Source organism: Ochotona princeps, chromosome 25 (assembly GCF_030435755.1).
Source record: "Ochotona princeps isolate mOchPri1 chromosome 25, mOchPri1.hap1, whole genome shotgun sequence".
In the NCBI taxonomy this organism is placed as follows: Eukaryota; Metazoa; Chordata; class Mammalia; order Lagomorpha; family Ochotonidae; genus Ochotona; species Ochotona princeps.
The window spans coordinates 13,149,875-13,173,031 of record NC_080856.1 but is presented as its reverse complement, the minus strand read 5'-3'; the positions used below and the strand labels follow the sequence as shown (position 1 = coordinate 13,173,031).

Here is a 23,157-nt window from a genome sequence, read left to right as displayed (position 1 = left end):
ACTTTCTTAAAAAGGATGCTTTAAGGGTCTGGTACTTCTGTGGTTTCAGCAAGGTACCACATAAGCAAACAGGTCAAATTACTTTTTAAATTCTATGTCACCTTCTTTATAGTAAAATGGTAGTTTTGCATAAAATAGTTTATTTCATTCTAAGCTTAAATTCCTCCCCAACATATAAAATGAGAGCCAATTGCAAATTTGTTTCTTTAATTGTCAGATCTGCTTTTTCATCTTTGGTACAAGTGAACAGTCACTTCATCCTTCTTGTACCACCACTTCTCCATGTGTTACACTAATGTTTCAACCTTCGCAGCTTTCACTTTAGGGTGGTGTCTTAAGACTCACTCAGTTATTCTGGGGGGAGAGGGAGGTATGAGAATCCATCAAAGTTGATATTTTTTTGGTTAATAAGTAGGCTCAAGTCAAGACCTTTTCCTGAGTGAACTTTTACAGAAAATACGGAACAGAATTTAGCTTTGTGGCTGTAAATATATGTTATGAACGTAATTTTTGGTACTGATTTAGGCTATATAAAGAATTTAGATGTAATATTTTTTATTTGGCTTTCTCAGAGTGAAGACATTTGCTTTAGTTAAAGCAAATTTGTTCAACTCTAGCCAGGAAACTGAAGATTCTACTTAACAGGAGTTTGACTGGTTTTTGAAGCTATAAAGTCATATTTTGAGCATTTGGCTTATCCACTGTGCTGTGTCTGAATAGACCTGTAAGAAAACATACTGTTTCAGTCAGGCAATGCTAATGTAAATACTTAAAATTTAAAATCAACCTGCACCAAATGTGAACTCTTAAAACATGGGCATTTTTGTAACTTCTGCATTTTTTAAAAAAAGATTTACTTATTTTTATTAAAAAAGTCAGATATATAGAGAAGAGGAGAGACAGAGAGGAAGATCTTCTGTCTGGTGATTCACTCCCCAAGTGACTGCAATGGCTGGTGCTGAGCTGGTCCAAAGCCAGGAGCTAAGAGCCTCTTCTGGATCTCCCACTTTGGTGCAGGGTCCCAAGGCTTTGGACCAACCTTGACTGCTTTCCCAGGTGGCAAGCAGGAAGCTAGTGGGAAGTGGGGCTGCCCCAATTAGAACCAGCACCCATATGGGATCCTGGCGTGTGTTAGGGGAGAACTTTAGCCACTAGGCTATCATGCTGGGGCCCAACTTCCACTTTTAATATTCTAAACTAACAGAAGCTGTAATTTACACATTAAATGGAAAACTAATTTTTAACAAAATTTTATTCAAAACATTAGGAAAATCATATTCAATTACATAGAAATAACAGATTCTAACAATGATGCATAGATAGTGGTATAGAAGTTCCCTGATCCTAAGTGACTTCCAACTAAAAGTTCAATTTTCAAGTCACCAGGTAGCAAATAGTGGACGGATTATTTCCTTTCTTCGAACATGGAAAATGACTTCAATGGTGAGAAGCTACACCATTTCAATAACAAAGATTAGATTATCTCTCAATTTAATTGTTCCCCTCTTGTTAATTCTCAAAGATAATAACTTAGAATGTAAGGATTATTGGAAGGGAACATGAAATGAATTACCACTTGAGAGATACCCTGAACAGTACCTGCCTTAAACAGACAGAACACTGAATTAAGTTTAAAAAATTATAACACCATTATGCTGAACTAAAATTACCAATGTGAATCCTTTTTTTTTTTTAACATAATACATCACACGTACACTAGAAAGAAACTGACCTGTTTCCTATCTTTTGGCCTTCAGTAGAAAAAATGTCAATCAAGTGAAGGGAACTTAAAAAATACTTTTCCTAGCAGAGCATTAACTCTGATGATATCAAAATCTTTTCTGAATATTTAAAATTGAATAGTCACATTAAAATGGACTGTTACTGAGAAATTGCTAAATTTCCTTTATCAGTACTTTTTGCAAAAAAGAAGACAATCTATTCGGAAGCAATTTCTGGCTGAAAACACTGTTCTTTAGTAAAACATTACCTGAGACTCCCCGATTACCAGCGTTTCTAGAGGCCCTCATCAACGGCGTGAGGAAGAAACCCACAGGGGTTAGCCCCTTAGGAGTTACCTGCATGAAGAACGTTCTGATTTGATAAATAATCTTGGCTTGCCAGCTGCACTGGTCACAGGTCACACCAAGACCCTGGAACGCAATGAGTGTAAGGGAAGCCTACGTTTGTTTTGCTTGCAGGCTTCCTCCTTTTGCTAGAAAGAGTTTGCTGTTCTTCCAATAGTCTTAAAATTCAAACCTATTATTCATGAAAATCTTCTGTAAGTAAACTGATACTTTTCCTAAAGTGGCAAACAAATTTGTCGGTCTACGTTCTTTATGCCTAGAAAATAAGGCATTAGTACTTTTTCATTGGCCATTAGAGCGTATAGAAAACGGGCGTCTTTCCATTAGAGGCATATGAAAACATTCCTGGAAGTGCAGTTATTTTTAACATCTCTTATGCATTTCCACAGTTAGCATTTGACTCCGAACCAACTTTTAGTACAAAATAATGCTTATTCCCAATACCTTACATACACTATAATTACTTGAGAAAAAATAAAGTGAGGGCAGCTACTGAAATAGGACAGTATTTTCCACAAATTAAAAAAAACAGCATACAAAAAATGGCAAGTTAGTGACACTGGTAGTATGAATTCAGCAACATTCCATGTTGGGGTCCAAACTAAGATTTGACAAGTTTGAAGCCTTGTCCCGTGTCCAGCACAGTAGGAAGAAACCAACTCATTTTTAATCTTTTCAAGCACCTAAAACAAGTTTTGCAGATCCAAAAGAGGTTCAGACCACACAACCAATTGGCCAGATGCACAAGTGGGTATGTAATGCGAGGAAAGTGAAGCATCCAGTGCTTGGCCACGTCACTTCCTGTTGGCAAATGCAGAGTGTAGTCACTCCAGCGTTTGGACACACCGTAAACTGCCTTCACGGTGCGGCCCTTTTCTGTCCAGCAGATGTTATGACCAGAGTTGCAGTTGTATTCCACCCAGTCTTTTGTAAAGTCACCCAGTTGTGGCGGGTCAGCTTCTTCAATATCAATGGTCTTTGTCATCTCTGCTCCTTGCACAGCAATATACAGGTCATTGATTTTTCTCACTTCTTTCACCCAAGGAGCTGAATTCTCACAGTCTAAGACGATAATCAGCCGAGAACAGAAGGAACCATTCTTTTCTCTCCACCACTCTAAAAGTGTCTCAAGCCGTAGTATGTCTCCACCTGGAACAAAAGAAAATTTCACAGTACAATTTCTGAAGCCTCTCAAGTGGTTTTTTAATTCTTAGAATTAAATATGTAAGCAAAAAAAAAAAGATGAAAATGTGTCACTTTCAAAATATCTTTGTAGAAGATATTTTTAAAAGCAAATTTTTAATTTCAGGTATAAAATCGTACTTGTTACATTAAAAAGGGGATACACTATAAGTTAAAAATTGTATTATATTGTTAAACTTACTGATAAAATAGGAAAGCTAATATTCTACATCTGAGGTAGCAAACAGACTTGTTAGCCAAATGCAGCCTGCTACTTGCTTCTGTATGCCCTGCAAGCTAAGAGTAAAGTTTTGTATTTTTAGGTAGTTGAAAGAAAAAAACAAAATAGCAGTTTGTGAAGTAAAAATTACAGAAATTTTAAATTTCATACAATTATTTCCATCAGTAACAGCTCAACCACATTCATCCATTTACATTCTATGATTACTTTCAGTTTGCGACAGCAGAAGTGAGGCTTACAAAGCCAAAACTTACCGGCATTCTACAAGAACTATCTGTCAACCTCTGTTCCACACGCTGACGACAGTTTTCCACCCTCACACATAGGTCCCCATTAAAAGAAAAAGAAACACTATCTACACTGGGTGAAAGAACAGACTTATAGTTAAATGAATTTTATACATGAAGCACAAAAGAAATACACACATACACACAAGGAAGGACTAAGGTAATAATTTTCTAGTCATTTTTACATAGCTAGTATGTGTTACATTTGTTGAGGATTTTTTTGGGGGGAGCACCAATTGTGATAATTCAGCATATCACATTGAAATATCTTTGGTTAATCAGTCTCTAGTGCTCCCCTCAGTTTATGCTGCTCTCACCTGATCTCAGTCCTGGCTCAGTCTCAATACTGCACAGGCACAGTGATCCCTACACTAGAAATCTACCATATGGAAGCAAAAAATGGGGCAAAAAAATGACAAATAATGATCTTCCTCCCACTGACAGGTTAGGGAGCGCAGAATCCGAAAGGCGGAATGAAGATGAATTAAGGTTTTAGTGGTGAGAAAATGTCTTTATACTGGCAGGAAAAACAAGATACAGAAGCATATCTACAAAAGTTTACATAACTAGAGTGGGGCACTTGGATGTCTGGTTGTTTTATATTTCCTAAAATGCTCACACTTAGCTATGTTGCTTTTATAATTAAAGAAAGTTTTAATACGTGACAATTTACTAGCAAAACATTCAACAATCAAACTTCAGAATGTGTATCTGTAGCCAAAGCAGCCATGGTGTTTTGCTAATGCCATGGAAGTAAAACTCTCTCTCAGATAGTAACACGATCTCTTCAGCCAGACCGCATCCCATTTTTTAATGAATTTTCTTTTTTTCTGCATCAGCATGCTACATTTTAGACTCTCTGGAACGTGTCTGTGAGCTGCTCATTAACATGCATGTGTCTCATGTCAGAGGCACGGTTTCAAATACGCGGTTTCCCGCATGGCGTGTTGCTTCAGTGGTAATTTCAGAAGATACTTTTTTTATTAAAAGTGGCTAGATATTAATTTTTCATTAAAGCTTTCCCAGCTAAATTTCTCTAAGAGATTAAAGGATATTAACAACAAGAATCATTATATAAATTTCATTAGCCACAAAACATCATTGCCTAACATTTTTCACAATTTCAATAAATGTTGTTTAGCACATTCTACCCTAATTCTCTTTCACAAATCGACAAGCTATCAACAAGAGAGAAAACGGAGCATTAAAGCTTTTTAACGTTTCTCATTTTCTTTTGTTTGGCCTTTCTCTTGGCTTTGGCCCAGATGTAAAGCACCGGAGTCCATTTCAGACAAAAGGCTCTCTGATGCATTTCAAGCAGCTGAGACTGCTGTTTAAAGGCTTTATCTATGATAAACTGCATTAGAGATTACATTTATTTCATTTATTTCTGTTTCTCTTGCATCTACTACAATTGCTTTTTACCCTCAAGCAAAGAGGCAAAAATACTAGGTTCCTTATTCCAAAACACCACAAATGGTAAGACTACATATTCTAAGTGCTATCAGTAAAGGAATGTGATGAAGGATAATTTGTTTCCCTGATAGGCATTTAGTTCTGGAGTGGTGATGACTTGCTAACCCAACTAAAATGCAGTCCTGTTTCTTATTTCGAAGGTTGCTGAACTATTAATAAATTCCTGGGGTTTAAAGTTCTTTGCCATTCAGCTGGGAATAAATGAAGAATTTCCTTGGAGTAGGAATGTTCCATGTTATTTGTGAGGCAAATGGGCCATTGAGGCTCTATGTGAAAGAAGCCAGGGTAAGAACTAACTGAAAACAGAGCTTCTGGGCCAACTTCAACACAAGTAACTGCGGTAAGCCTGCTGCTCCAGGGCAGGCCTGACACTTGCTGATTTAGACATAAGGGAGGACCCTGTTGGGCTAGGCTTTCTCCACATCTCTTTTTTACTGAAGATAAATACTCCAACAAAGACAGTAACACAGGAACAGGTCTTCCTGGCTAACAAAGAAATGCCATAAAGTCAATTTAATGGTAGCATCCTTCAAAAAATGCTATACGTTATTTCAAAATGTATCTGTTAGACATTTATCTAAAATGCAGCTTTATTGTAGAGTTAAGATTTCATAAATTATTTCTAACAAATCATGAAGGAAAATTAATAATGAATTACAGAGTAAATTTCTGACTTCCTAGGAAAGGAAAAAGCTGATGTAAGTCTACTTCTTACATAGTACTTATAAAGTACTTAGCATTACATAGCTGATGCTGAGGTGCCCAACAGCAAATGTTCACCTTTTCTCCTAGAAAGTTAGTGAGTTATTCAACATTCAAACAGTATGTTCCTTAAAATAAAGTCCCAGTTACAAATATGGCATAGAATTAGTGGAAGGTGTTAGGGAAACCAATTTTAAGTCTCAAATCAGGCAGAATTTCTTTTTCACAAATAGTTCAAGGTATAGTTCTCATAACCAAGTCATTAGAGATTATTAAAATTATTCTAAATAGATATGACAGAGAAAAGGAAAACAAAACAGACTTATATGTGTGCCTGGAAAACCATGAAGAGAAAAATGGAGAAATGTAATGTCTCTGTGTGAAGAACAGGTTACACAAACACTTCTATGCATATCTTTATGACAGTGAACCTGCTACAGGTGGCTTTACCTGCTAGGGCCCACTCTCCTGAACCATGGGTGTGCCCGCTGTAATACAACACGTATGTGTCATGTCTAGGTCCATCTACAGTTCGTAGTTCCAGGAAAGATTTCAGTTTGGAATGCAGAGTATCGAAAGACAGTCCACTTGTGGAATAGTCACATCCATACGTCTCAATCATATGATACGCAAAAAACCTTTGGATGGCGTTGAGCATGCCAGTAGATCTCAGATTTAACTCCTGTACGTGTTCTGGTGGGAGCAGTGTTGGCTGACCGTCAGGGCTAAAGGAGAGGGAAAAAAAGGCATTTGGGCGTTTAAGATACTTTCCATGTTCCATGGCATCCATCATTCAGTCACTGATCACCTCAGAATTCTAACAGTTGCTACTAACTACTATGAGGGAAGCATTCTGAGAAATTAGTTTTTCCAAAATTCCTATGGTGCTAAAAATTAACAGTAGAAACTCAAAACCCTGTTTCTAAGAAGCTTACTTCTTATCATAAAATAACCGATCTAAGTGCTGGGAGAATACCTCCAAATTCATATATAATTTTTGCTCTTTATGATTTCTTACGAAATAGCAGATACTGGATAACATTTTTTTTAAGATTTTTAAATTTTCATTGGAGAATCAGATTTACAAAGAGGAGAGACAGAAAGACCTTCACCCACTGGTTCACTTCCCAAATACCCACAGGGGCCAAAACTGAGCCAATCTGAGGCTAGGAGCCTCATCGGGTCTCCCACATGGGTGCAGGGTCCCAAGGCTTTGGGCCATCCTTGACTGCTTTCCCAGGCCACAAACAGGGAGCTGGATGGGAAGTGGGGCAACTGAGACAAGAAGCAACATGCATATGGGATTGGGGCTCATGCAACATGAGGACTTTAGCCACTAGGCTACCATGCTGGGCCTCAGGACAACATTTTTTAAACACGAGATTATAGCAAGCGTTTCTTTTTTTTTCTTTTTTTAAAGATTTTTTATTGTTATTGGAAAGCCGGATATACAGAGAGGAGGAGAGACAGAGAGGAAGATCTTCCATCCGATGATTCACTCCCCAAGTGAGCCGCAATGGGCCGGTACACGCCAATCCGATGCCAGGACCAGGAACCTCTTCCGGGTCTCCCACACGGCCGCAGGGTCCCAAAGCTTTGGGCCGTCCTCGACTGCCTTCCCAGGCCACAAGCAGGGAGCTGCACGGGAAGTGGAGCTGCCGGGATTAGAACCGGCACCCCTATGGGATCCCGGGGCTTTCAAGGCGAGGACTTTAGCCGCTAGGCCATGCCGCCGGGCCCTATAGCAAGCGTTTCAAGAACATCTGGGTGGAATTTAAACATATTATTCTTTTTTTTAAAAAGACTTTATTTTTATTGGAAAGGCAGATATACAGAGAGGAAGATCTCCCGTCCATTGATTCACTCCCCAAGTAACCACAACGGCTGGAGCTGAGCCAATCTGAAGCCAGGAGCCAGTAGCTCATCCGGGTCTCCCACGTGGGTGCAGGGTCCCAAGGCTTTGGGCCATCCTCGACTGCTTTCCCAGGCCACAAACAGGGAGCTGGATGGGAAGCAGGGCCACTGGTTCTAATCCCAGTGCCCATATGGGATCCTGGCTCGTGCAAGGCTAGGAACACTATTGCGCCAGGCTCTAAACAGTTTATTCTTAAAAAAAAATTTTAATAGGTAAAATGAAATATTTTAAAATTACACAAATAATATTTGCACTAAAAATACAAATTATAAAGTTGTATTCATGTTTAATGACAGGGTATATAAATAACAGAAAAATTATTAATGGCATTTAAAAACAACTACTAAAAATTAGACCAGCTGCCTATATATTACAGAACATTAATTGGAGATTTAGATGTAATCTTAAAACAAATGCAAAAAAAAAAAAGTACAGTAAAAATATTAAACCAAGCCTTATAAAAATACAACTGATAACTGATGATGCAAGGGGAAAAAATCCTCACAGCTATCCAGAAAAAGAATTTTCCTATCAGGGATCTGACATACTTACATTTTACTTCTTGTGTTATTAATACTGTTCTAGTAACAGCTTAGTTTTTGCTTAAAATAGTATGTTCCATATTTGTAATCTGTAGTAGTAACCATACCATATATGCGTGTGTGTGTGTGTGTATACATATATATAAAACACATGGAGTACTACTTATACATGTATATTGATTTCTGGTTAACATGTAAGGTAATCAAACTTATCAAAATACTTAAATTGAATATTAAATATTCCTCTTAAGGCCTTTTAAAAATTTGGGGTAAAGAAATGCAACAGGCTATACAGGCTATATCTTGAAAACAGCTTTGAAGAAAAATGAGTTATTTTGTTTAATTCATTTGTATGGAAATACTAAGAAATGTTGGGCCCAGCATGGTAGCCTAGTGGCTAAAGTCCTCACCTTGAATGTACCAGGATAGAATTGGCCCAGTGCCCTCACTTCTCATCCATTTCCCTGTTTTAGGCCTGGGAAAGCAGTAGAGAATGGCCCAAAGCCTTGGGACCCTGCACCCATGTGGGAGATCCAGAAGAGGCTCGTGGCTTCTGGCTTGGGATTGGCTCAGTTTCAGCCCTGGCAGCCACTTGGGGAGTGAGCCAGAGGATGGAAGATCTTCCTCTCTGTATATATGACTTTCCAATAAAAATATATAAATCCTTAGAAAAAAGTTACGATCAGAAGTCACTATTAACCATCCTACATTACTGTACCTGCAGAAGTTGGTGGGAATCACAATGGCGTATCCAACAGACGTTCCTCCCAAACAGTTGCCCAGTTCGTGGAAGAGTCCATGGGCCATAGATTCCAACGGCAAAACAATTAAAAACATGCTCAAGAAGATGCCATTTGTTTGCTGAAAGAAATTGAAAACAATGTCTTAGAGTAAATGTCAGTATCTAATTGTAACTTGTATATAGACTCATACTTTTACCTCTACACCCCAAAAGAATAAAAATAGTAATTAATTTAAAACCAATTGTATGCTATAGCAGAGAAGTCAGCTTAATCAGCCAAATGAACTGTTTCATTCTTAGAATTTATCTTTAAAAACACTTTAATTTCTACAGAGCCCAAAAGAAAATTAATGAACAGCATTCATGCACCCTAAAAGGACAATGGGAAACAGGGAAGCAGAAATCCCAACAGGGAAAGATTAGGCATTAACTGCAAAGGCCCCATTTAAGAGTGTGAAGTCCTGAATTATACCTTTAGAATTCCAACACAGTTCCACATTTTCTGTTCTGCATTCCTGTTGCACATAATATAAAACCTAAATGCAGGAACACTTTTCTTTAACACTGAAGCATGGCTCACCTCATCAAAATTTTAAAGAAATAAAAAACTGATTAAAAATGGAAAACTGACTTGTATAATGAAAAAATGGATATTGTGCCTTATTTTGGCATATTCAAGTTTATAAACGATCAATAACACAGTACATATCTCATTTATAAAAAGAGAACATGATTAAAATTTCAAGTGTCATCACTATATAATATGAACTTTTGAAATATTTCCAGACTTAATGCAATATTTATTTTTACAAATACATATTCATGTGTGTGCACATTACCGTAGGATTTTCCCTTCAAAATGGAATGATATTCTGTGAATTTAGCATATTGTCAGCTTATTAACATAATTCTAAATCACCTGTATAGCCATTCCAACATTAGGTCTAATTTTAGCTGAGCCTGTACCACTGATTTTTTGCTTGCTTAAACACTGCCATTATTACAAACAAAACTAGAAAAAATATGTTCTTTGGTTACTCATGAAATATCTTTGTTCATCTGGGTTTCATCCTTGGCTGTTAAATATTTTGTTTGCTTTTCCACGGGCTGGAACGTTTTCTCACTGGCTTACATAGCTTTGATTTGTTTTTACATGTGTCAGCTCAGTCTTTGGCTGTACTGAAAGCACCTTTTCCCTTCTCCGACTCCCTTAAGTGCTTCTGCTTAAGTTCTTAATTGTAATGTGTTGTTTTGTGTCTTGTTAAGTTGCCCTCTCCCCACATTATCAAGCCACTACTTAAGGGATGGGCATCTGATGGAGCATCTGGGCTGCCTTCTTCCCGCATCACAGCCCTGGGTTTGACTCCAATCTCCACTGCCAGTCATCAGCTCCTTGCTAACTGCGTATCCCGGAGGCAGCGGCTTGGGTCCCCACCACCCACATGCAAGACGGCACCTGCCGGATCAGCCTCAGCTGCTGCGGGCATCTGGGGAGTGAACCAACTGAGGATGATGTTTCAAATCAAATCAAATCAAAATAATATTTTAAAACAAAGCTAAATAAAAAAACGTATTTTATATTACCCTCTACAGGCTTTGTTCTGCCCTTCACGTTTAGGTCTGCCATCTAAATTTAGCTGACTGATGCTTATGAAAATGACCCAATTTAATCGTCCAAGAACCAATTACTGAAAATACCATTCTACCTGACGGAATGGTCAAGCTTTTTACCATAAATCAAGCACTTTCTTGACTGGGGATTTCCTTCTCTTTCTCTTCTCTCCCCGCCCCCTTTTCTGGGACTCTCAACACACAGGAGATCTTTCCACTACATCATCTTCTCCATCCCTTCTCTTCGGTATTTTCCACATCCCCACCTTCCTGCTCTTCACATCTTCCACCTCACTAACACTCACTTCTGCCTGCTGTAATCAATTGCAGTTTGCTGCTAGCAACGTCGGAGACTCTATTTTTTTTATTCTGCCTTGTCACTGTTTAGTTTCCTAACATAAGTTACCATTAATTTTTTCAACGTAGTATGTATGTGGTTTTATGTTTGATCATTTTAATAGATTTTGCTCCAAGATTCTTTTCTACCTTTTCTTGGTTCTGCTGCTGCTTACTGCTGGTGCTATGTCGGGACACCTGATCATTTTATGAACTGAATACTGCATGTTAAAAACTTAGATATCATATGGTTTACTTTAGGCCTAGAAAAATGACACTTTCTCCAAGAGGGGATTCTGTTTTTTTCTTTCAGAGAGCACATCATATAAAATAAACACATATTAATCCAGGTTTTATCATTAACTGTTCTAAAAGGGTACTTCAAAAAAATATTACTGGAGAATGGAATTAGAAGGGCATTGGAGTGCACCCACAAAATAAATCCATGTATACAGGACATCTTCAAGGAATTCATGGAAATGCAAAGATTTGAAAATTTCTTTGTACTAAAATAAGCATGTTTCAATTCATTTTTCCACAATTTTTTCAAGTACCCTAATATATGTGGCACCACCTTTTCCTTCAATATGTTTGGTTAAAGTGGACGATAATTTCCCAGCGAGCCCATTTTAGAAGTCCTCATTTTTGCTCCCGAGGAGGCCAAGAACTGCGGCATAGCTGTGAACGTCATTTCCAATACACTGACAAATATCTGCCAGGAACAGCATTGAGGTTTCTTATCCTGGAACGTACAACATGTTTTCCCATTTATTCAAGTCATCTTTCATAATCTTCAGCGGAATTTTTAAAAAATGCTTATTATTTATCTATTGCAAAGCAGGGAAGAGCAAAGAGAAATCAGTCTTTTCTGTTCACCCAAATGCCATTTTTAAAAGCAGGGCCTTTCACTGAAGGGGATGATATTCTGCCAGTTCTACTTTCAGACCAGGGATGTTCTCCCAAGGAAGCTGCTGAAACTATCCGGACAATAAGAGGCTGGACTCTGCATGGTACACGCTCGCAATGAAGGAGTCAGGACTGGATATGAAGTGTACTATGGCAACAATGTGGAGGAATCCAACATGGGGGGGTGGGGGGAAGGGTTGGGGGAATCCCAGAACCTATGAAACCCGGTCATAAAAAGCAATTTAAAAGAAAAAAAGCAGGGCTAAAATATTTATTTTTAAACACGACCCTATTTATCTAAATATGTCCCATGTAGAAATTGGTCTTTCTGATTCTCATATAAAGAATTTTCAAGCTACTGAGATACTGTGAAATACATGTTTTTTTAACCAGTTTAAGAAGGTATTAAGAGTTTCATTTGTAGTTAACTAAGTAAAAGATAGTTTGATGACCAATTTGCACATAACAGGAGAATAACTAATTTAAAATTCTAATTAAAATGGTGATATTATTCATTATCTTGTTATACAGCACCAAAAATAATACTTAACACAGTAGAACTAAAGTAGGTATTTAGGGGGTTACTAGCTACAATTTATAGATGATAGGCAATCTATCATTACTTCATTTTTATATTAACAAACCCTTGGAAAATCAAGAATTTTATGCTGTCATAAATTTGCAAAAAGAAAAATTCTTAGGAGAAAATCATTACTTTCATTAGGTATTTTGTGTAAGCAAGCTTAGAGAAACAATATTAAATATTAATGCAACACACGCAAAAAACATGAACGTAGTTGGCAATTAAAAAAAAAGCTACCATCTTAACAGAACAGATGGTGAATGTGTTCAGGGAAAGCCAGAACAAACTTGGGATGCTTTATTTACTTGCCACACCCAGAAAGCGTCAATTGCCCTGGCTTCGGGCCTTCACAGCTTCAACTCAGAGGCCTTGTTACTCTGAAGTACTGACTACACTCAGACCAGCTCTTCTGATGAAAGCCACCAAGTCTAAGTACTTTTCCTTCTTCACTTCTCTAAACCAGCCTAAGGTCACTGTCAAATCAGAAGACAGGGATGGAATTTTGGAACAAATACAAACTGCACATCGTAGCGAACAACAAACAAGTGTAAGCAGTATCCTTTGGATAAAAGTAGGTTTAGGCCGCTGATGATCCTAGCTGCATCTGCAAGTTACGGTCACATAATCAACACTGTGTATCCTAAGATTTTTCTAGTAATAGGGGCAACATCATTATGCAACATATGAATACCAGTGTCACAGTTTCATGTAGCAAATCTGGCATTTGCATCAAGCACTATCTAATTCTTGTTTAGAAGTATTTTTCCTAAGTGCTATAGTAAATCACCCAGGTTTAGAAAACATACAAAGAAAGTGAACCCCAAGAAACAGGAACGTGTATGATAAAGCAATATGTGAAGGGACATACTACACTATTCAGTGTGAGAAACCTAGAGTTAAGAAAACACAGACAACTTGCACAGCTTTGCTTGGTTCCGGCATTTTAACATTCCAAAGCTGCTTTGTAGTTTTATAATGGAAGTGACTTTTTATGTAGAAGCGGTAGGCTGTAATGGAAAGGATTCAAGTTTTGCTGTTAGACTTTGGTTCAATCAAGCTCACTCAGCCACTTACCATCTGTGTGTATGTGAACAAGTTAATTAACCTTTATAGTCTTGATTTCCTGAATCCATAAAAAGGGTATACTTATTTTATGAGCTATTCTATAGATTAGACATACATAAAATATGTCTAGCACAATAAATGTTGCTATGCAATGAAGCATTTGACCACTGAAATGAGGTCATTATGAACAAAACAACAAAAAACTCAACAGTTATTACTTTTTAACCTTGATGACTACTGTTGTTGAAACCTTTATGTGTAGCTGTTAAGATCCCCGTGGATATATTAGCAATCTATCTTCTAGTAGCAGATCCTTAAAGGTAAACGGGACAGGCACCGGGTATAGTGTTTAAGATGCCTATTGCGGCACCTGCAACCCCTATGAGAGTGCCTGGGTTCAAGTCCCAGTTCCGAGTCCAACTCTCTGCTAATGCACTGCCCTGGGAGACAGTAGGTAAAAGCTCCAGTAATGACATTCCTGCCACCCTGCGGGAGTCCCAGGGGGAGTTTTCCAATCATGGCTTCAGCCTGACTGAATTCTGACCCTCAGAGGTAATTTGGGGAACAAATAGGCAGATGGGAGTTCTCTGTAGCTCTGCCTTTCAAATAAAAATATCTAATAATAAAAATTTCGGAACACAAAAGTGAAAGAGCAATGTTTGAATAAAATTCAAGCTATTGATTTGTCCAAATATAGAATAGAGACATTAACTACTCTGTGCTCATTTCCAACTCTAAAAGTCCATGAAACCAAGTGAGCAGCAGTAAAGGTGGGGAAGGTACTGTGTGTGGCTTCCCACCGGCCAAACCGGCTTCCTCAAGGCAAGCACTTGCTCCTCTTGGGAACACTAACAGTTAGGGTACCTATCTCAGAGTCGTGAGGATAAGGTGAATGAAGGCCAATCCAGTACACACAGAGAAAGACGCTCAGCACACATGTAACCACGAACAAATGCCATTATTAAAATGGCAAAAATGGAAAACCTGTAATCATTTTAAACTGTTCTTATAAGCTGGAAGACTAGTTGAATGTTAGAGGTAATGACACCAGATAACGACATTTCAGTCAACAAACCCCATACACCATCTCGGTATAAAGAAGTTACCCGTTAGGTGCTCTTGTAAGATTGTAACAGAGCTGAAAAGTGTTGCCTAGCCACCACAGCCCTTGGAATATGGCAGTACAACCCATTACTCAGCAACTTGGGTTGAGGCTGACATAAACAGTTTAACTTTGCTGTCAGGTCCAATTACATGTAATAGATAGCACTTCATAATGATAACAAACGACACTGCTGGTTTATTTATTTGCTACATTATACTTTGCAACTTAGGGTACACTCATTTAAAAAAATGTTTACTGAAAAACCTCATTGTATCAAGCTGGCAGAATCCTCACACCTTTTGTGTTTAGACCATCTCTGATTTCAACAAGAGGTCACATGGAGTGACTGACCAAACCATATGTTTGTGCAAGTACGCTTTGTGTAAAAATGAACTTGTCTGGGATTGCATTTCTCAGAACTCATTCTAGTTGTTGAGTGATGAAAGATTGTATCATGTTCTTTCCTCCTGAAGAAAACAATATTCAGGTATGAGTTTGGGGCAGAAAGGAGCCTCTACTGCGACTGCTCTGAATGTAGCCCCCAAAGCACGCATTGGAGACAACCCCCAGCGCAGCAGTATGCAGGCCAGCAGGAGGTGTTTGGGCCATGAGGAGAGCTCAGCAGTGGATTACTGCCAAACAGGAGGCTTGAAGCTGTAAGTTAGATCTTTTGGCCTTCCCTGCCCTCTCTCTGCACCCCAGGTGACACAACGAAATGGCCCTCACCAGATGATGGCACTCTGCCACCGGACATTCCAGTTTCCACAGCTGTGATGAAGACTTCCTCTATACATCACTCATTCTGTAGTATTCTGTTACAGGAACATAAAGCAGACCAAGACTTGCTATTTCATAGTGTTCTAGCCCAAGTGATAAAACATAACATTTTAGCTACAGGCTAAGAGTTAGTGTCCTCTCACCTAGATGAAAACAGCTCGAAGTGTTAGGAAGAGAAATCAAACAAATTTATAAAAAATGAACACTTGTAGTTTGGCCACCGTTAAGCCTCCTGTTCCTCCTGCACAATGAACCGAGATGGCTGATCCCTGCCGTCTTGCTAGAAACGTAGCTGTGCTGCCTCAGAAAGGACCTCTCTGCCAAGGGCCATACGAAGTTATCAACTGAAAAACTAGTCCCACACAATTGCCCTGCCAGGCCTGGGCCAACTGATTTGTGGCCTTCCGGGGCTGAGGGCTGGGTGTTTGCCAGCCCCGCCTTACACAGATAAGAAGCTGACCTTAAAGACACCTGTCAGCCACGGTGACTGCACTGCTGCCCCTTTGAAGAAATCCACAGTGATGGTTCCTCTGGCTTGCGTGAAAAGGGCTCCTATGAAAATCTGTATCAAGTCCCCATTCAGTCTGCAAATGACAATGGCTCGGCAAGGAAAGGCATATAAAGTCTCACGTGAAAGATCACATGGAGAATTCCTAAACGTAAGAACGAGCCATGGGGCTCTTCAATATCTACATACTTTTCCCGGTTTCATCCTTCTGTGAATTATCAATTATAACAGCCTATGGCTGAGCAATAAAACCGGCATCAAATGCTATGGTACTGCCTTTCTGATGGACTTATTTGAGGAAAAAAGTTTAAAAGAGGAAAGCAAATAGCACATTCAATGAGTATAATACAAATTGCAAGAAACGACAGCTGTGATGTTGCATTTTAGAGGATTATAAAGAAAACACAACAGAAGTTAATGGTGAAATTCTAGCTTTTTAATGTAAATGACTATTGACTCATTCCGAAAATATTACGTTCAGGAAAACTAACAAAAAACAAAGCTATTCCGATAGGGTTAGAAAAATGATCCTTCAAATGAGATCAGGCAAAGCTTTTTTAGTTATGACATCAACATATGATTCATTTGAGGAAAAAAAATGATGACCTGAAGTATACCAAAATTAAAAACTTTTGCTATGTGAACACGGTAAGATGATGAAAAAGCAAATCACACTGAGATAAAACATATACAAGACATATGAGAGTACTTAAAGTTTGCAGGGAAATGGAAATAAAAGTTTATTTTGGTGCAAAAAACACTGAAATCCAAGAATAGATTTTTCATAATGAGCATTTTTCATGAATTTTTCAAGAGTCCTTGTATATAGCTGATGTGAGGCTTGTGTGTAAAACAAACAAAACACTCTTAGAACTCAGTGCGAAGCAAATAACCCACGGTTACATGGCCAAGAGATACTGACAGGTACCTTAATAAGGATGGCATACAGTTGGCCAGTAAGCACATGAAAACATTTTAACATCATTAGTCACTGAGTAAATGGAAAATAAAACCACAACAAATTGCTATTGGCCAGCTTACAGAACGGTTAAAAACCAAATAGAAAATATTAAGCACTGCTGGGTATGTGGAGCACCTGGAACTCCCACACACTGCTGTTAGGAACGCAAAACAGTACAGCCCTTTGGAAAAGCAGCTCGCAGCTTCTTAAACATAAAACATGAACACTAACCCCAAGCTACTCTCACACATAAGCTTATGTTAACACAAAATCCTATATACGAACGTTTGCAGCAGCTTTGTTCATAATTACCCAAACCTGTCATTTCAATCTCCCTCAACTGAGTCACGGATAAACTGCCCAGCAATAAGGATGAAAAATGTACTGATATGCACAGTAACAAAAATGAATCTCACATGATTTATGCTAAGAAACTGATTCAAGAGGCCACATACTACATGTTTTCATGTGTGTATTATTCTGGAGTAGGAAAATGGCAATTAACATAAATCAGGGATTTCTAACTAGCAGGGGCCTGGGAGGACTTCTGGGAGGTAACACAATTGCCCCGCATCTTGATAGTGGTAGCGGTGCTCAAAACTGTGTATGTGCATTGGTTTAAATCACAATTTGTGGACTGAAATGGCTGTATTACTATGAAATTTTTTCCTTAATGCAAATTACTTGCTTGCCAATGTATCGATTAGCTTTACTAACAACTGAAGTTTTTCTAAATGTAAATAGTTTGAGATAAGGAAAAGTGGCCAAGCTCACTTCTTGGGAATAAGGTCCAGGTTACAACTGCGCTCCCTAAGACACAGAAACCTCATGCATCTGTTCTGCTGTCCTCCTCTAACAGTAAGAAAAAGACATCTGACTCCCTAAAAATACGTTCAAAAAGCATATAAACTCCCCCAAAACAGCAAATCAACCAAACTGAAGCGGTTTTGTAAATTACAAATGTCCACTAGGTGATTAACTCCATGGAATTCTTGTTTTCTCCTGTTACACATTCCCACGGCTCCTTTCAGTTCTTCACCATCTTCTTGACTAGCCACCATGTAAGACTGTCTGCATCCTTAGGGTGCTGGCTGTGGCTTCTCATGGCTTCTCACCTTCTCTCTCTGCCTCCCCCAGAAACAGCAAGGAGAAAAAGAAAAGTACAAACAAACCATCCACTTTCCCCTACTCTTCAACCCTTCCCACCCTCATAAGTGGTCGGCATGGGCATGTATCTTGCTCAACTATGCAAACATCATCAAAAATAAAATTTTTAAAAATGTACACATTATCAAGCAAATTTTCTTTAAAATGTTGCTCCACATTAGAATCTGGTATTCCTTGGATAATAATCTATCTTGTTCTTTTCATAGCACGTTTCCTGCAACACCATAATCTAGATCTTCATCATCCCTTGCACCTAGCTAGCCTCCAGTCCCGTTGGCATTGCCAACAAGCTGACCTAATCAAGATGACTGTGTAATTGCCTGGATTTTTGTTTTGTTTGTTTGTTTCTCTTTTTTTTTTCCTTGTCAAACTGGCTGTGTTCCTTCCAGTAGAAAGCTACTCAGGATGTTTTAATTGGACAGTGAGAACAAATGAGTTTAGGATTTTAGTATCATTCTTACAGAAATGTGACAAATGAGATTAAATTATTTAAAAGTTATTCACTATCAACAGCACCGGGAATGTTTAAAAAAATTTCCAATTCAAATTTCAATTAAAATCCAATTTAAAGATTGAGATAGCCCTTACAATGTACTTGGATTAACAATGATGTTATTACTCCCAGAACAGTCTTGTCCTAACAAAGATCTTAATTATGTGTCTTTCATATATAATTTGCTGATTCTTTCATCATGGAAGTTGACTGAACATGCACTAATCCAGCAGGTGTTTCCACATTCTGTTTCACACAGAGGTTAAAAGCTGTCTGGATAGTATGCAACACGAGTAATGAAGGGTAGAAGCAAAGATTTCATGGTCAAGTAGATTTGGAAATGTCTCTTTTGGTATTTCTTCAAACACCACTTCTCTGAGTACAGTCATTAACATCTCACAGAACACTGAGCAGAGCAGTTTGCAGGGAACTCTTTCTGTATAACGTTAGGTTAAATTAAAATTAAGTTTAAAACTGCCTCCAAGGCCCAAGGCCTATACCAGAGATAACAGTTCCCAAATAGCAACAATTGGAGAATGTAGTTAACTCGAGTAGATTAGTCTTGAACAAATTAGTAGCACTCAGCAAGTGTGCAGCTCACCAGGAGTCTCTACACCATCTGAAAAACTTTTATGAAGGCAAAACTGCTGGCTGTTCTTCAAAAGTAATGAAATCCAATCTTCAGTCTTAGTAAGATTTCCATATGATTCATACATTATATTTATATATTACATTCTTATATAGTATATATTTCCATGATTCGTATATATTAACTTTTTATTTTAATTACATTATAAACTTTATTACATATTTATTATAAATATATAAATTCAAATATATAAAATTATATATAATAAATTATATATTCAATAATATATTAATGTATAAAATTATATATTATATAATATATTATAAATTATATATAAATAAAATTATATATAAATAAAATATATAATAAAATTATGCATATAAATAAAATATATGTAATAAAATTATATATAATTTAGGTATAAATATAATTTTATTATATATATGTGTGTGTATATATATATATGTATGTATAAATAAATGATCCAGTGCAATAGCACAGTGGCTAAATCCTTGCCTTGCATCTGCCAGGTTCCCATATAGGTGCTGGTTTGTGTCCCAGCTGCTCCACTTCCCACCCAGCTCCTTGTCTGTGGCTTGAGAAAGCAGTCAAGGACAGACTAAAGCCTAGGGATCCTGTAACTGCATGGGATACCAAGAAGCTCCTGGCTTTGGATTGACTCAACCCCGGCCACTGGAGCCACTGGGGGAGTGAACCGACAGATGGAAGATTTATCTTCATTTCCTTCTCTCTGTAAACCTGCCTTTGCAATAAAAAATACGTAAATCTTTTTATTATTATTATTATTATTATTAGAAAGCCAGATATACAGAGAGGAGGAGAGACAGAGAGGAAGATCTTCCATCCGATGATTCACTCCCCAAATGAGCCGCAACGGGCTGGTACGCGCCAATCCGATGCCAGGACCAGGAACCTCTTCCGGGTCTCCCACACGGCCGCAGGGTCCCAAAGCTTTGGGCCGTCCTTGACTGCTTTCTCAGGCCACAAGCAGGGAGCTGGATGGGAAGTGGAGCTGCCGGGATTAGAACCGGCGCCCATATGGGATCCCGGGGCTTTCAAGGTGAGGACTTTAGCCACTAGGCCACGCCGCCGGGCCCCGTAAATCTTTTTTAAAAAGCAGTTTGAGAGGCATTGATTTAGAACAAAGGTTGACAAAATTTTTCTGTAAAAAGCCAGTTAATTCTCCTTCTATTCACCTAGAGGAACTGTATAATGGAAGTTAGCATAGAAGATACATTGCAGTATGCATCTCTACTCCCAAATCAAAGATGGACTCCCAATGAAATTGTTAAATACGTCTTGACAATAAAATACTAGATTTTCTACCACTGCCTATAATATACCTACAAAGTCATGATGCACTTAAATAGCAGAATGCAGTGACTGTTACTGAAGGACTATACTATTGTAAAAATATGGGGAAACAGGTGGTAGAAGGAAAAATCTCTGAGCCTATGGAACTGTATCATAAAAAAACAAAAAATTTTAAACAGCTAGTTAATTCTGAAAAGATTATAGGTTATATAATTTCTCAACTATATTGATATGATTAAAAAGTCACTATATTAAGATGTGTGACAACTAAAGATGCATTTGCATGTAAGCAAAGAACATCAGAAGCTATGAGGCAAAATGAGGAAACTGCTATGGTTGAATATGGTTTGTCTCCTACAAGTCATGTTGGAATTTGGTCCCCAGTGTAGCAGTGCTGGCAGGTGGGACTTAGTGAGTAGTGTTTCAGGGTCACAAGGACAGGACCTTCATGAAAGGATTAACTCTTGGCTGAAGGAAAGGATTAACCATTTGAGAGCTTTGTGCCCCTCTTTCCTCCATTCATAAGTGCTCCCTCTGTTGACCTTCTCTGCCAGGGGCTGAAGCAGAATAAAGCCCTTATTAGATAACAGCCACTCCATTAGGGATTTCCCAGCTTCCACAACCATGCGTCAAAATTAACCTCTTTTTTTTGACTAAATTACACGGTCTCATGCATTCTGTTATAGGAACAGAAAATGCGCCAATACAGAAATAGAGTTTACCAGTTATAATGTAGATTTTACTCACTCTCAATATTGACAGAACCAGACAAATAACAGGATACATTAGCAACATTATCAATCACCTCAACCAACTGATATTTACAGTGTTCTCCACCCAACAACACTGTACTTATTCCTCTCAAAGAAACATGAACTAAAATATGATGCCAGGCCATAAAGCAAGTCCAAAAAGACTAAAATCATAGAAATTATATTCTCCACCCATACAGAGTCAGGTAGCAACCACAGAAATAAAGGGAACAAATCCCTAGTACTAGCATAACACATGAAAAACACAACTAACTCATGGATCCAGAAAGAAATTTCAAAGGACACTAGAAAATATCTCATGACACAGCAAAGCACCAGCATTAGCAACAGACACGTAGATCAATATTACAAGAATAAGAAGGAAAACAAGGCTTCAATTTTTTTTCATTGATTCTAGGCAAAGGTACTAAGGTAATTCAATAGGGGAAAACTTGAGTCTTTTCAACACATAAGTGTAGAACAATCGAAATTCATCTTTTAAAAACCCTATATCCTTACCTCAAAGTATAAGCAAATATGTCTGGGTCCCTGCACCCACTCCATCAAGAAAAAGAACTAAATTTAAAACTGGGGAAAAGATTTGGATGGATAATTCAAAAATAAATAAATAGCTAGCATGCATATTATAATCAACTCAACATTACTAGTAATTAGAGATAATTAAAACCACGTGGGAGGGGCTGACATACAGCTTAATCTCCCAACAGTGGCATCTGGATGCCACCTCCAGACCTGGCTGCACCATTTCTGATCCAGTTCCCTGCTAAGGCACCTGGCAACAGCAGGCCCTTGCACTGTGTGGGAGACCCAGCAAACCCTCCTGGATCCTGGCTTCAGCCACTGCAGCCATTTAGGAGAGTGCAACAGCAGATGGAGGATCTCTCTTTCTAATTCTGCCTTTCAAATAAATACATAAATCTTTAAAACAAACAAACATGGGATACCACCCCACGCCTACGTTGAGAGGCGTTCTCAATCATATCAACTTCAGGAAAATGCAGAATGGAAGGTGAGAACCTAGAAATTGACTCTTAAAATTACCTTAGCTCACATTCTCTTGAAAGCTTTTGTGTACTCCTAGGCAAACACATCCTCCATCTGAAGATAACTACTGCATAAAGAGACACACACACACACATACACACACACACATGCAGATTTGATAACCAAGAAAGCATTTGGGTGATAGGATCTGATACCTTAGAAAGGCACTCTGCCGGAATGAGGCTGACTCAGCTGAGAAAAAGTAGTTAGATCCGGGAAAGACACTAACAGCGTTAAGGGGAGGCAGGCGAGCTCTTCTGAGTCCCTGGTGCTGATGAGGAGCACAGTAAGGACGACTCCCTCAGGCAACACCCAACACGTATCATTTGGTCTGACTCCCACAGAGGCTCCTTCCCCAGCTCACACTGACTAGACAGCACCAGGCCCAGGCAAGTCTGCCTTCAAACACCCGTATCAGGAGAGCACTCTGCAGCAACAAACTGGTGCAGAGAGCTGACCTTTCTTTATGCCCCACATTCCAACCTGATGTGCTCAAGTCAGAGTGTTTATCACGCTGGAATCACAATTGTTTGTTTATATGCCAGCCTCTTGCCCGTGCATTAGAGACTCTGCCAGCCTAGAATTTCAGCACCTACAGTATGCCAGCACAAAGTTCACAGTCAACAAACATTAATAAAGGCAAATCATTAATAATCCAACTGTACAACTGACATTCTTGTCTAACAAAAATGTGAAACATTTCTGGACAGTTGATGTACTATAAAATTTG

At 38.4% G+C, this 23,157-nt stretch overlaps 1 protein-coding gene across 1 annotated transcript in view; it reads right to left on the bottom strand.

Annotated features, from left to right (window-relative positions):
* Nucleotides 1-1,234: 1,234 nt before the first annotated feature.
* The window catches only part of TMEM168 (transmembrane protein 168), a 30,703-nt gene continuing 8,780 nt past the window's right edge, over nt 1,235-23,157 (bottom strand). The window contains exons 3-5 of the mRNA XM_004592455.3: nt 9,151-9,293; nt 6,426-6,700; nt 1,235-3,236 (exon numbers count right to left, since the gene is read on the bottom strand). Coding sequence (XP_004592512.2) covers nt 2,689-3,236; nt 6,426-6,700; nt 9,151-9,293 — 966 coding nt within the window. The 3' untranslated portion in view covers nt 1,235-2,688. The remainder of the gene's footprint in view (nt 3,237-6,425; nt 6,701-9,150; nt 9,294-23,157) is intronic.